This window comes from Oryx dammah, unplaced genomic scaffold (genome assembly GCF_014754425.2).
Source record: "Oryx dammah isolate SB20612 unplaced genomic scaffold, SCBI_Odam_1.1 HiC_scaffold_17, whole genome shotgun sequence".
Taxonomy (NCBI): Eukaryota; Metazoa; Chordata; class Mammalia; order Artiodactyla; family Bovidae; genus Oryx; species Oryx dammah.
Window position 1 is genome coordinate 6,122,823 of NW_024070201.1, and position 12,610 is coordinate 6,135,432.

General features: G+C 40.1%; 1 protein-coding gene across 1 annotated transcript in view; it reads right to left on the reverse strand.

Moving 5' to 3' along the window:
• The window catches only part of YAP1 (Yes1 associated transcriptional regulator), a 140,647-nt gene that overhangs the window by 62,988 nt on the left and 65,049 nt on the right, over window positions 1-12,610 (reverse strand). The window contains exon 5 of the mRNA XM_040257781.1: window positions 5,846-5,961. Coding sequence (XP_040113715.1) covers window positions 5,846-5,961 — 116 coding nt within the window. The remainder of the gene's footprint in view (window positions 1-5,845; window positions 5,962-12,610) is intronic.

The following is a 12,610-nucleotide window of genomic DNA, read 5'->3' on the forward strand; positions in this document are numbered from 1 at the left end:
TTGTACTTTTCATATATCCTTACCTCTTCTGTTCTTTTTAAATTAAAAACCTCACTATCAACCTTTTCCTGTTATTGTTACATTTCACATCTGCTCTGTCCTATTTTCCTTGGTAACAATCTCTCTTTCCCATCTGGAATTTGGTCCTCTGAGAGAGATTACACAAAGCAGAAGTAATATAACAGGCAAATATCAAGGCACCTCTGAATGACCCACTATGCCTGCTTCTCAATGTTTCCCCCAGAGCAATGGAGGTGCTGAGCAAATTCCTTCAACATGCATCATCTTCCACGATCAAGACGGCATTTTCTCCACCCATCTAGACAGATTTCCTAGGAATTCCATGCAGGTTTTCATAACAGGGAAATCAGAAAGTGCTGTATTGGCAGATTCAGGCATTAGTCAAATAAATGCCAGACTTAAACCATGAAAATAATGAATTCCTTAAAATGTACCTGTAACAAGACATTTGATTTGACATCAAATTGTTATCAAAGGTAGATTTTTAAAAAGCAGACAACAGAGGGTTCACTGACTTTGCATCCTTTAAATCAAGGCTTATGCCATTTTTAATAATCCCAAACAGTCACCTGTCCTTTGGCACCAAGTTATTTCTGGATTATCACAGGATATATTTTCTTTATACTGCAGCTTTAAGATTCAGCAATCTTGTGAATCACTGGTAACAAACTACTAATAAAAAGCTTCATATAAATGGAGCTCTCACACACTGTCTCACATACATACATGACTACTGGAAAAACCACAGCTTTGACTATACAGACCTTTGTCACCTCTTTTTAATACACTGTCTATATTTGTCATAGCTTTTCTTCTAAGGAGCATAAAAGGAGAGTTGGATCATAAAGAAGCCTGAGCACCAAAGAATTGATGTTTTAGAACTGTGGTGTTGGAGAAGACTCTTGAGAGTCCCCTGGATTGCAAGGAGATCAAACCAGTCAATCCTAAAGGAAATCAGTCCTGAATATTCATTGGAAGGACTGATGCTGAAGCTCAAACTCCAATACTCTGGCCACCTGAGGTGAAGAGCTGACTCCTTGGAAAAGACCCTGATGCTGGGAAAGATTCAGGGCAGGAGGAGAAGGCTGACAGGATGAGATGGTTGAATGACATCATGGACTCAAGGGACATGTGTGAGCTAACTCTGGGAATTGGTGAAGGACAGGGAGGCCTGGTGTGCTGCAGTCCATGGAGTTGCAAAGAGTCAGAGATGACTGAGTGACTGAACAACAACAATGTGCCATAAACATAATACATTTAATGTAACTTGTAAGGGGCAATCATCAATTTAATAGAATACGGTTTGTATATACTTTTATATATGTATATATTTTATATTTAATGTAAAGAAAAGTAGAATTATTTTACTAATTATTCAAATTTCCTCTTATTTTGTAATTTTCTTTTCCTCACATTTCAAATTCCTTTTTACTAAGTTCACTGTCTTGCTAATTCAGTCAGTTCAGTTCAGTTGCTCAGTAGTGTCCAACTCTCTGCAACCCCATGAATTGCAGCATGCCCAGACTTCCTTGTCCATCACCAACCCCTGGAGTTCACTCAAATTCACGTCCATCGAGTCTGTGATGCCATCCAGCCATCTCATCCTCGGTCGTCCCTTTCTCTTTCTGCCCACAATCCCTCCCAGCAACAGAGTCTTTTCCAATGAGTCAGCTCTTCGCATGCGGTGGCCAAAGTATTGGAGCTTCAGCTTTAGCATCAGTCCTTCCAAAGAACACCCAGGACCGATCTCCTTTAGAATGGACTGGTTGGATGTCCTTGCAGTCCAAGGGACTCTCAAGTCTTCTCCATCACCACAGTTCAAAAGCATCAATTCTTCGGTGCTCAGCTTTCTTCAGAGTCCAACTCTTCCATCCATACATGACCAGTGGAAAAACCACAGCCTTGACTAGACGGACCTTTGTTGGCAAAGTAATGTCTCTGCTTTTCAATATGCTATCTAGGTTGGTCATAACTTCCCTTCCGAGGAGGAAGCATCTTTTACTTTCATGGCTGCAATCCCCATCTGCAGTGATTCTGGAGCCCCCAAAAAGAAAGTCTTGCTAATTAAACGGCCAGTTAAAAGAATATAAATTTCTTCACAGGCTCAAGTAAGTCTTGCCTCTAGAACCCTTTCCAGGTGCATCTTTAAGTGATTTCTCAGTGGCTGAGAGGTGAAGAATCTGCCTGTAATGCAGGAGACCTGGGTTTGATCCCTGGGTTGGGAAGATCCCCTGGAGAAGGGAAGTGGCAACCCACTTCAGTATCCTTGCCTGGAAAAATCTCATGGACAGAGGAGCCTGGCGGGGTACGGTTGCAAAGAGTCAGACATGACTGAGCGACTAATACTAACAGAAATTTAGCCAATTATAAATCACATTCCTCCACTCTAGCAATAAAACTCATCATTTCAACCTCATATTCTGAAAAAGACATAAAACGCAAAAGTAAACTAATCATTTTTGCTAAACCAAATTCCAGTGAAAGAAATTGGATTTCATAAAATCTTAGAACTGGAGAGAATCTAAAAATATAGTTCCATTAAAACCTATGCAGAAACCTAGAGAGTCTAGAGAAAATATAGGAAAGTGATCTGATTAGAAATAATTAGAACAGAACACAAAGATGGACTCAAATATTTGAGTGAGGCGAGTTCTTTTATAAAAAGATTAACAATAGGAAGTTCCAGTTAAAATAATTAATGACAAAAATGTAAATCAAGCTGCATTTAGCTTGATTAACTCAGTAAAGGGTTTCAAAAGAGCTGTGTATCCTTTTTTTTGATAGAAAGGCTTCAGATTAGCAGGTTCAGAAGGAATTGTCTTCAAGGTGAAAACTGTCTGCAGATACCCTGCCTAACTGGAAATAGGTTAGCAACTTTGTCAATACCCTGAAAATTTATTTAAATATCCTCACAATTCTTGCTCACAGGCTCCAGGATTTGAAAACTCAAAAGACTATTTTCCAAGCACAGAGGAGCATCACTTTTGCTGCTTTACTCTAGGAGAAATCCTTGACCGAGAGATAAGATCATTTTCTCTTAAAGCTATTCGAGAAATCATGCTCTGTACCTCAGTGGAGAATGCACAGTCGCCAAACACCGTGAGTTCGGTTCAGACGGAGAAGGGGAAGCCCCTGAGTTGAACCCTTATTAACATGACATTATGGCTGTAACTGTACATGAACATGAGGTTATCAAGATTACAGTTCCCATGGCATTCATTCCAAAGCATCGCAACAACACGAAGTCTTCTATTTTTAAATAGCCATTCAAGCTTTCTTAAATGTGAAGTGAGACTAATAAACAGCACCTAATTTAATGACCATTATGGGAATTAAATCAGATTGTACAAAATGACCTTAGCAGGAAGCCTGGCAGGTAAATAGGGCTTCCTGTTATTATTTAACACCTTGGTGGCTGAGATGGTAAAGAATCTGCCTGCATGCAAGAGACCTGGGTTTGATCCCTGGGTTGGGAAGATCCCCTGGAAGAGGGCAAGGGAACCCAGTGCAATATTTTTGCCTGGAGAATCCCATGGACAGAGGAGCCTGGGGATTACTTGCAAAGAGCTGGCCATGACTGAGCGACTAAGCAGAGAACAGCACGCACCACACCACCACTTCAACATGCCCAGGTCTCTGAGGGGTGGCTTTTCCCATTTCAGGTCCTGCCTTCAACTCTCCATATCTAAGCCTCTCTTTATACAACTCCCAGCCCCTCCCCACAAAAACACACCAACTCACAACTATGCCTCCTGCCACTTTACTCAAACCGTTCCTGCCAAAGTCACCTCTTTAATTAACACAGCAGCAAGCATGTCTAGTAATTTTTATGCAACAGAAAAACACATTTCATATTTTACAAACACAGAGCTGAAATAATAATATACACAAATATTCTAAAATCCAGTAATACTAATTTGATACATACTTTTGGTTTTAAACATAAACTTGACTCCAATTCTTTTCATTTCCTTAGACCATTACTGTTAGAAAACTTAATAGGAAAAACATAAACAAATCAATGATCTAAAATTATCATAATCAATCTTATAGAAGCAAAATGCTTGATCTTCCAAGATAAAAGTTAAATTAATGAATTATTTTTTACTAATTTCCCAGGTATAGTTTTAGTTGGATTATGAGAAAATGAAAAATAGCATCATCTTCTTTGAACTATAAATACAAAGCAGCTCTCACAACTTTTATTTGGATATTTGATAATTAAAAAAACAGCTGTCAAGTAAAAATATTAGTCAATAAATACTTGCATAATATTTGGCCTTTGAAAAAAGTTTCACTTCAATGTCACATATAAAACATATTCTGAGGATAAGTAAAGGTACTGACATTAAAATAAGCACAGATAAAATGGAAACTTTATGACAAGAAAAGCTCAGTCATAAATCTTGCCTTGATTTTCATTTTCTTGAATTCTTTCAAGTGTTCAACCCATTGAAGGCAAGAATAGAGTTATGGAACAGCAAAACATTCTAACACACTGTCATCATCTCTAGGGGTAGAAGGACACTCTAAGTTTCATGAGCTTTCCTAGCCAAGGACTCCTTCTGACAAGGAATTGTACCGCCCTCTCCACTTCTACCAGTCCCTTTCCAAAGGCTGCTGTTTAAGACAATCTACAGTGCAGCTTCCAACAGCATCGCGCTGATTGGTCTGCTGGGTAGGGCTGTGAGGGGGAAGGCCATCACGGGCACTGCTGCTGCCGTCTGTGCCCCGACCCAGCATTTCAGCGAGGGGGCTAAAGCGTGGGGGCAGGGGCGTGGTCAGAGACGCCAGGCTTGGGGGGCATCTTCCCAGAGGAGGGGGCGGGGATGCGTGCTAAGTCGCTTCAGTTGTGTCCGATTCTTTGTGACCCCATGGACTGTAGCCCACCAGGCTCCTCTGTCCATGGGGATTCTCCAGGCAAGAATACTAGAGTGGGTTGCTGTGCCCTCCTCCAGGGGATCTTCCCAGCCCAAGGACTGAACCTGTGTCTCTCAGTCTCCTGCATTGGCAGGAGGTTCTTTACCCACTAACGCAACCTGGGAAGCCCTTTCCCTACCATGCACAAAGATGCATAATGGGTAGCTATGGCCTTGGCCCATGTAACAAAGAAGAAAGAAGCCATCCAAAGTCTAACTGACATAGGGAAGAAGGAACTAAACCTTTACTTAGTACCTACTCCGTACTAGAAGTGTAATATAAAAGCTTTATATGTATATTATTTCCTTTACTGTCTTCCTCTCTATAATAAGGGGCACTGTTACTCCCGATTACACAGATGAGAAAAACAGGAAATTTAAGTAAACTGCCAAATAGGAGACAGAAAAAAAATATACACTCAGGTTTATCTTCTGTGAAAAAGGTGGAAATGTGTTAAATAACATGTACCAGCCCTAAGAAAGGTGCTTTGGGGTTTTATAAGTTGCTCCCTTCCCGTTATCCTCAAGGTAGAACAAACATTCACGCTAAGAGGTGGCTTCCCATTCAAACCACAAGAGGAAGAGGGAAACACTCTAAGGTCTCGGACACAAGAAAGCCAGTAGAATAAAGTATGAGCATGTCAAAATGAACCAAACTAGGAATTTGAGACACTCACTTTAGAAATGAAACTTGGAAAACTGCTGGCTTTCAATCACCAAGTCCCTTATGTATTCATGATTAAACAAGGGTTTGGTATAGTTTGAAATTAAGTTTCTCTTATGAAAGAGGATAGAAAGTAACCATCACCCATGCTCCAGTTTCCTTACAAGAATAATTACTATCTTCCACGGAAAGTTTCACCAAAGCACTACCTGGTGTGCCCTCACAACAGCATTGCACTCACCCGAGGCCGAATTCATCATGTTCTGCTGCACCGGTGGGCTGGTCGGGGCGGTGACATTCATCTGGGAGAGCATGGCCTTCCTGGGGTCCTGCCAGGTTGTTGTCTGATCTATGTGACTGAGACAAAAACATCCCCTGCGTTAGATAACACAGACGAGGCCCTACAAACAGCAGCCTCACTTCGCAAAATAGGCTAGCTGTATGAACTAGCAGGCAGAATTCTGAGTGAGCTCCGTAAAAGCAGTCTTACCACCTCGCTGCCCTCACCCTTCCTCTGCAAACTTTACTCATCCTTCTATCACTGAACTTTCTGCTCTGAGATTTTATAAGTGTAAAATCTGAAAGTTATGTCTGAAATTTTAAGAGAAGGGAAATCATTTTCACCTAGTAGACAATTAGCTGCCATAATTTAAAGTTTAAATGTGATTTATAAATCATCTATAACAGTAGTCATATAAGCTAACCCAAAATTCATTAGGGACTCACCCACTTTTTTTCCTCCCAAAGCTATAAATGCTAATTAACCATATAATTTGAAGACCTAAAACCCTTTACACTGAACAAAGCACAGAAAGATTAAACATTTTTATTATACTAGATACTTCAAAGCCAAAACAGAAATACAAACTAAGTTTTGATTGTCTCCTGTTGATTACTGAAGGACTTTTTCATTTGCTAAACAAAACAGGTAAACATTTTCTCTGTACTATTTACTACAAAACGTCTAATACATATGCATATGGACATCTTCATCTAAAAAACTGGGGATTAAAAATAGCTAAAAATTACATGAATATGAAACTACAAGGCATCTTGCACAGTATTTGGTTTACGAGCATGCATAAAAAATATTAGTCTTCATCTTCCAGTGAAGTGTGATTATTTCAGTGAAAGAAAAAAAAAAATTTAAACCCATGAAACTACCTGAAATTTATCTTGAAGAAATAGACAGAGAAGTACTCAAAGATCTATGCCAAGTTCTCTTCTGTATAATTTATAAAAGCCAGATAACATCTAATGAAAGGCACTAATTAAATATTGCTACATATGATGTACTGTACTGCAGCTATTGAAAGTACTTTAGAATAATATTTAATAGAATAGAAAATAATACAGATTATAGCAGAGTATACAGATTATTAGTTTCTATGCTATTAAATATTATTCTAAAATATTTTCAATATATAGTACATCATATGTAACACTATTTAACTAGTCCCTCTCATTAGATGTTATCTGGCTTTCAATTTTTGGGCTTGCTCAATAGCTCAGCTGGTGAAGAATCCGCCTGCAGTTCAGGAGACCCCGGTTCAATTCCTGGGTGAGGAAGATCCGCTAGAGAAGGGATAAGCCACCGTTCTAGTACTCTGGCCTGGAGAATTCCAAGGACTGTATAATCCATGGGGTTGCAAACAGTCAGACACAACTGAGTGCTTTCAGTCACTCAGAGCTCTTTAAGGTAGACTGTAAAACAGTATGTACAGCATGGAGCTAACTGTTTAAACCTGTGTGCTGAAAGCACATGGGAAGGATACACATCAAAAGGTTTCTTTTTAATGAATTTTTACTGGAGTATATCTGCTTTATAATATTGTATTAGTTTCTTCCATAGAGCAAAGTGAATCAGCTAAACATTCTAACATTAAAATGTTTTAACAGTGTTTCTTTCTAGATGGCAACATTACAGAATTTTGTTTAATAATAGGAAAACCTAGAAAGACAGTCATGAACTCACTATCTTTGAAAAGGGTGTGGAAGAAATAAGGGTTATTTTTTTAAAAACTCAAATCATTTTTTCTATGGCTGTTTAAATTTCAAATCTGATTTCTCCTTGAGTCATCCCCATGATACTTATGTAAATGGTAAGAAAATGACACACTGTGATTAATTTTCTTGAAACCCGAATGCTCTCATCAATAATGTTATTTGATCAATAACACAGGGACCTAGGCTCTGACTAGTGCTGTGCTGTGATCAGTCACTCAGTGCTGTCCTAATCTTTGTGACCCCACAGACTGAAGCCGGCCAGGCTCCTCTGTCCATGGGATTCTCCGGGCAAGAACACTGGGGTGGCGTGCCCTGTGCTCAGGCTAGAAGAGCCCTTAAATATTATCTCCTGGAGATGGGAGAATCCTTCTTCCTAAGGAAGGAGAAAGAAGAGAAAAACAGAGGGGGTAGAAGTGCGAAAAATTTGTACACTTGGGAATAACAATGATACCTGACAACTGAATGCTATTACACAGCAACTAACCACGCTGAGAGCAAATATTTAACTGAGTACAGTCTCTCAAATATCACCTGACCAGCACTTCTTCACCAGTCACAGGTGGTTTTCAGCAGTTGCACTAGCATTGCTCAGGTCTAGACAATACAAGTAAAACCTTGTTCAAGTCTGGATATGTAAACACCTCGTTCCAAGAGATCACCTTCCTGTCAAGCCCAGTAACAGCTAACTCTTTGTCCATCCTTCAGTGAGCCACGAGTCACTGAACAAACTAAACCATAAAATGTTTTCTAGATAGTCTCGTGCTTATAAAGCAGTACACATGATAATTAATACAGTCACACGGAAGGAAAGAAACTTGAAACCGGTAACACAACCAAAATGTAGGGAAATGCTCTGTTTCTCACTGCCTGTTATAATGTTAAGAAACCAGGAAAAGTGGCCAGTGATTCATTATTACTAGCTCTTAAATTTCAATCAAATCGTGTGCCACCTGCCTACTCCTTGTCTGCAGTACTTTTGAAAATCCGTTACATTGTGAGGGGTGAAAGAGAAGAGGCGGGCAGGTTCAGGATTTTAACTGCTGAAGGTTTTCTAATATCTAACAGCTGGGTTTCTCTGAAAACTAACCACTGACACAAATCACATTAATCCTTCATAACTAGACTAAAGTCTACCTGAGGGCTTAGGAAGACCCCATTCTGATGACTAATGGAGCAACAAATCCTCCCAGATAGAGGAGGCAATCCATAAATCTGTTCTTAAGGTTTTCATCTCCTTTAAACAAATTAGGCTTTTAAGTATAATGCAGAGAATGCATAGCTTTACCGCTCTTAAGAGTGACTATTTTGCTGAAATGCTACTAAGTGTACAAATGCTAAAATTTCTTCCCCTAAAAAGGTTTCTGTTGAACCTCAGTAAGCTAGTTTAGAGAGGTACAGAGCTATTCTATGTTACTTCAGCAAATGTTTCACTCACTCAAAAAAGATCTACTTTTCATTAAGGAATAAATATGCCATCATCTAAACTGTCCCAAACATAAAAGTATTAAGTGCCTGAAGAACTATGGACAGAGGTTCGAGACACTGTACAAGAGGCAGTGATTAAAACCATGCCCAAGAAAAAGAAATGCAAAAAGGCAAAATAGGTGTCTGAGGAGGCCTTACAAATAGCTGAGAAAAGAAGAGAAGTGAAAGGCAAAGGAGAAAAGGAAAGATATACCCATTTGAATGCAGAGTTCCAAATAGCAAGGAGAGAAAAGAAAGCCTTCCTCAGTGATCAATGCAAAGAAATAGAGGAAAACAACAGAATGGGAAAGACTAGAGATCTCTTCAAGAAAATTAGAGATACCAAGGGAACATTTCATGCAAAGATGGGCTTGATAAAGGACAGAAATGGTATGGACCTAACAGAAGCAGAAGATATTAAGAAGAGGTATCAAGAATACACAGACGAACTATACAAAAAACATATTCTTGACCCAGATAATCACGATGGTGTGATCACTCACCTAGAGCCAGACATCTTGGAGTGTGAAGTCAAGTGGGCCTTAGGAAACATCACTATGAACAAAGATAGTGGAGGTGATGGAATTCCAGCTGAACCATTTCAAATCCGGTTAAGGTGCTACACTCAATATGTCAGCAAATTTGGAAAACTCAGTAGTGGCCACAGAACTGGAAAATGTCAGGTTTCATTCCAATCCCAAAGAAGGGCAATGCCAAAGAGTGTTCAAACTACTGAACAACTGTACTCCTTTCATGATAGCAAAGTAATGCTCAAAATTCTCCAAGTCAAGCTTCAACAGTACATGAACCAAGAACTTCCAGATGCTCAAGTTGGATTTAGAAAAGGCAGAGGAACCAGAGATCAAATTGCCAACATCTACTAGATCATAGAAAAAGCAAGAGAATTCCAGAAAAACATCTGCTTCATTGACTACGCTAAAGCCTTTGACTGTGTGGCTCACAATAAACTGTGGAAAAATTTTTTTAAGAGATGGCAATACGAGACCACTTTCCTGCCTCCTGAGAAATCTGTATGCAGGTCAAGAAACAACAGTTAGAACCGGACATGGAACAACGGACTGGTTGAAAATTGGGAAAGGAGTATGTCAAGGCTGTATATTGTCATTCTGTTTATTTAACTTATATGCAGAGTACATCATGTGAAATGCCGGGCTGGATGAAGCACACGCTTGAGTCAAGACTGTCAGGAAAAATATCAATAACTTCTGATTTGCAAATGACACCACCCTTATGGCAGAAAATGAAGAGAAACTAGAGAACCTCTTGATGAAAGTGAAAGAGGAGAGTGAAAAAGCTGGTTTAAAACTGCTTAAAACTCAATATTCAAAAAACTAAGATCAGGGCATCCAGTCCTATCACCTCATGGCAAACAGACGGGGTAACAATGGAAACAGTGACAGACTATCTTCTTGGGTTCCAAAATCAATGCAGATGGTGACTGCAGCCAAAATAATAAAAGACACTGGCTCCTTGGAAGAAAAGCCACAACAAACCTAAACAGCATATTAAAAAGCAGACACATTACCTTGCCAACAAAGGTCCATCTAGTCAAAGTTATGGTTTTTCCAATAGTCATGTACGGATGTGACAGTTGGACCATTAAGAAAGCTGAGTGCCGAAGAATTGATGCTTTTGAATTGTGGTGTTGGAGAAGACTCTTGAGAGTCCCTTGGACTGCAAGGAGATCCAACCAGTCAACCCTAAAAGAAATCAATCCTGAATATTCATTGGAAGGACTGATGCTAAAGCTGAAGCCCCAGTACTTTGGCCATCTGATGCGAAGAGCCGATTCATTAGAAAAGACCCTGATGATGGGAAAGATTGAAGGCAGGAGGAGAAGGAGACGACAAAGGATGAGATGGTTGGATGTCATCACTGACTTGATGGACATGAGTTTGAGTAAGCTCCAGGAGATGAAGGTGAAGGACAGGGAGGCCTGGTGTGCTGCAGTCCATGGGTTGCAAAGAGACACGACTGAGAAACTGAACAACAGTAACAAACTGTCCCAAGTATAAAAGCATATGACCATTTAGATGCCAAAAGGAATACGAAACAAAATTAACTTTAGAATTTTTGTCTTCACTTATTCTATAAGAATCATGAATATTATTTTATCCTAAAGTCGGTTTATACCAGTACATCTAAAAATATCTAGTTTTCCTTTTTACCACAAGAATAAGAATCTTTATAAAAACATTTCATACAACAAAGAAGTATTTTTTGTTAAGAAATTTTGCCAGGCCTACTCTTCCACCAGATACCTGCACGGGGCTTTCCTTCAGCTCCTCTGGTCTTTGCTCAAATGGCTTATCCCCATTGAGGACTTCTGTAGTCATATCATTTAAAATCCACCCTATTTAAACTCTACTCCTTCTTCGCTTTACTTTTGTTTGATTACCTTTTATCATTATTTGACACATAATATACTTACTGCATTCCTCTATTTTCTCCAATAAGCTCGAGGAAAAGCCACTTTTACTTATTTTGTTAACTACCGTATCTTCAATGATCAGTAGAGTGCTTGATAAATATCTGTCAATGAATTAATGAAAACTTTTTCCTTTCTGACCTAAGGACATCAATCTGTCCCCCAAAGTCCTTGCAGCCTTAAGGACTAGCCTTATCAACACCCATCTTCTTTTCCAAAAATGTAATCTCAGGCAAACACTACAGACCCACTAGAAATAGCAACAAGGAGATTACTGGGGACACTGACAAGAGCAGCTTCAGGGGCGTGATGAGGGTTGAGTCAATACGAGGAAAGAAAAACCGCCAATAAATGGGTATGGATTTTTGTTTTTTCAGGAGGAAGAAACTTAAGCGTTTAAATATGATTGAAAACAGAGCAGCTGAAGATGTGCTCAGGGAGCCTTTGAAGAGTTCCAGCCATCCATCAGAGCATGAGAAGGGCAGGTGTAGACACGGTGTCCACTGCACCAGGAGGTGGGGGAGAAGGGGCAAGGCAGGGGCAAATGATTTCACGGTTGGTCAGCTCATCGCATTCCGGTGTGATGGCTTCTACTCTCTTATGGAAAGATCTATTATTACGAGGATTAACGAGGGTGTACCTCCACTATGCAAATAGAAAACTGAGGGACTAAGGACTTCCTTGGAGCTCTAGTGGTTAAGAATCCGCCTGGCAATGCAGGGGACACAGGTTCAATCCCTGACTGGGGAACTAGGATCCCGCATGCCCCACCACAACTGCTGCCCATGCAAACTGGAGCCTGTGCGCAGCGACGGGGGCCCGTGCACAGCGACGGGAGCCTGTGCTCGCCACTGAAGGACCGAGCCTGACCCACGGAGGTCCAGCGGGCAGCAAGCAAGACCTGACCCAGCCAACTAAGTGAACAAATGCTAAAACAAGACCGGAGGCACGTGCACAAGGTCACACAGCCAGTCCACAGCAGGACTGCGTGGTGTCCAGGAATTCTGAAAGCAACTTCTGTACTAGAAATGCACATGAAAAGGACAATACTTTAAAATATAAATCTTTGCAATATACACTGAAAAA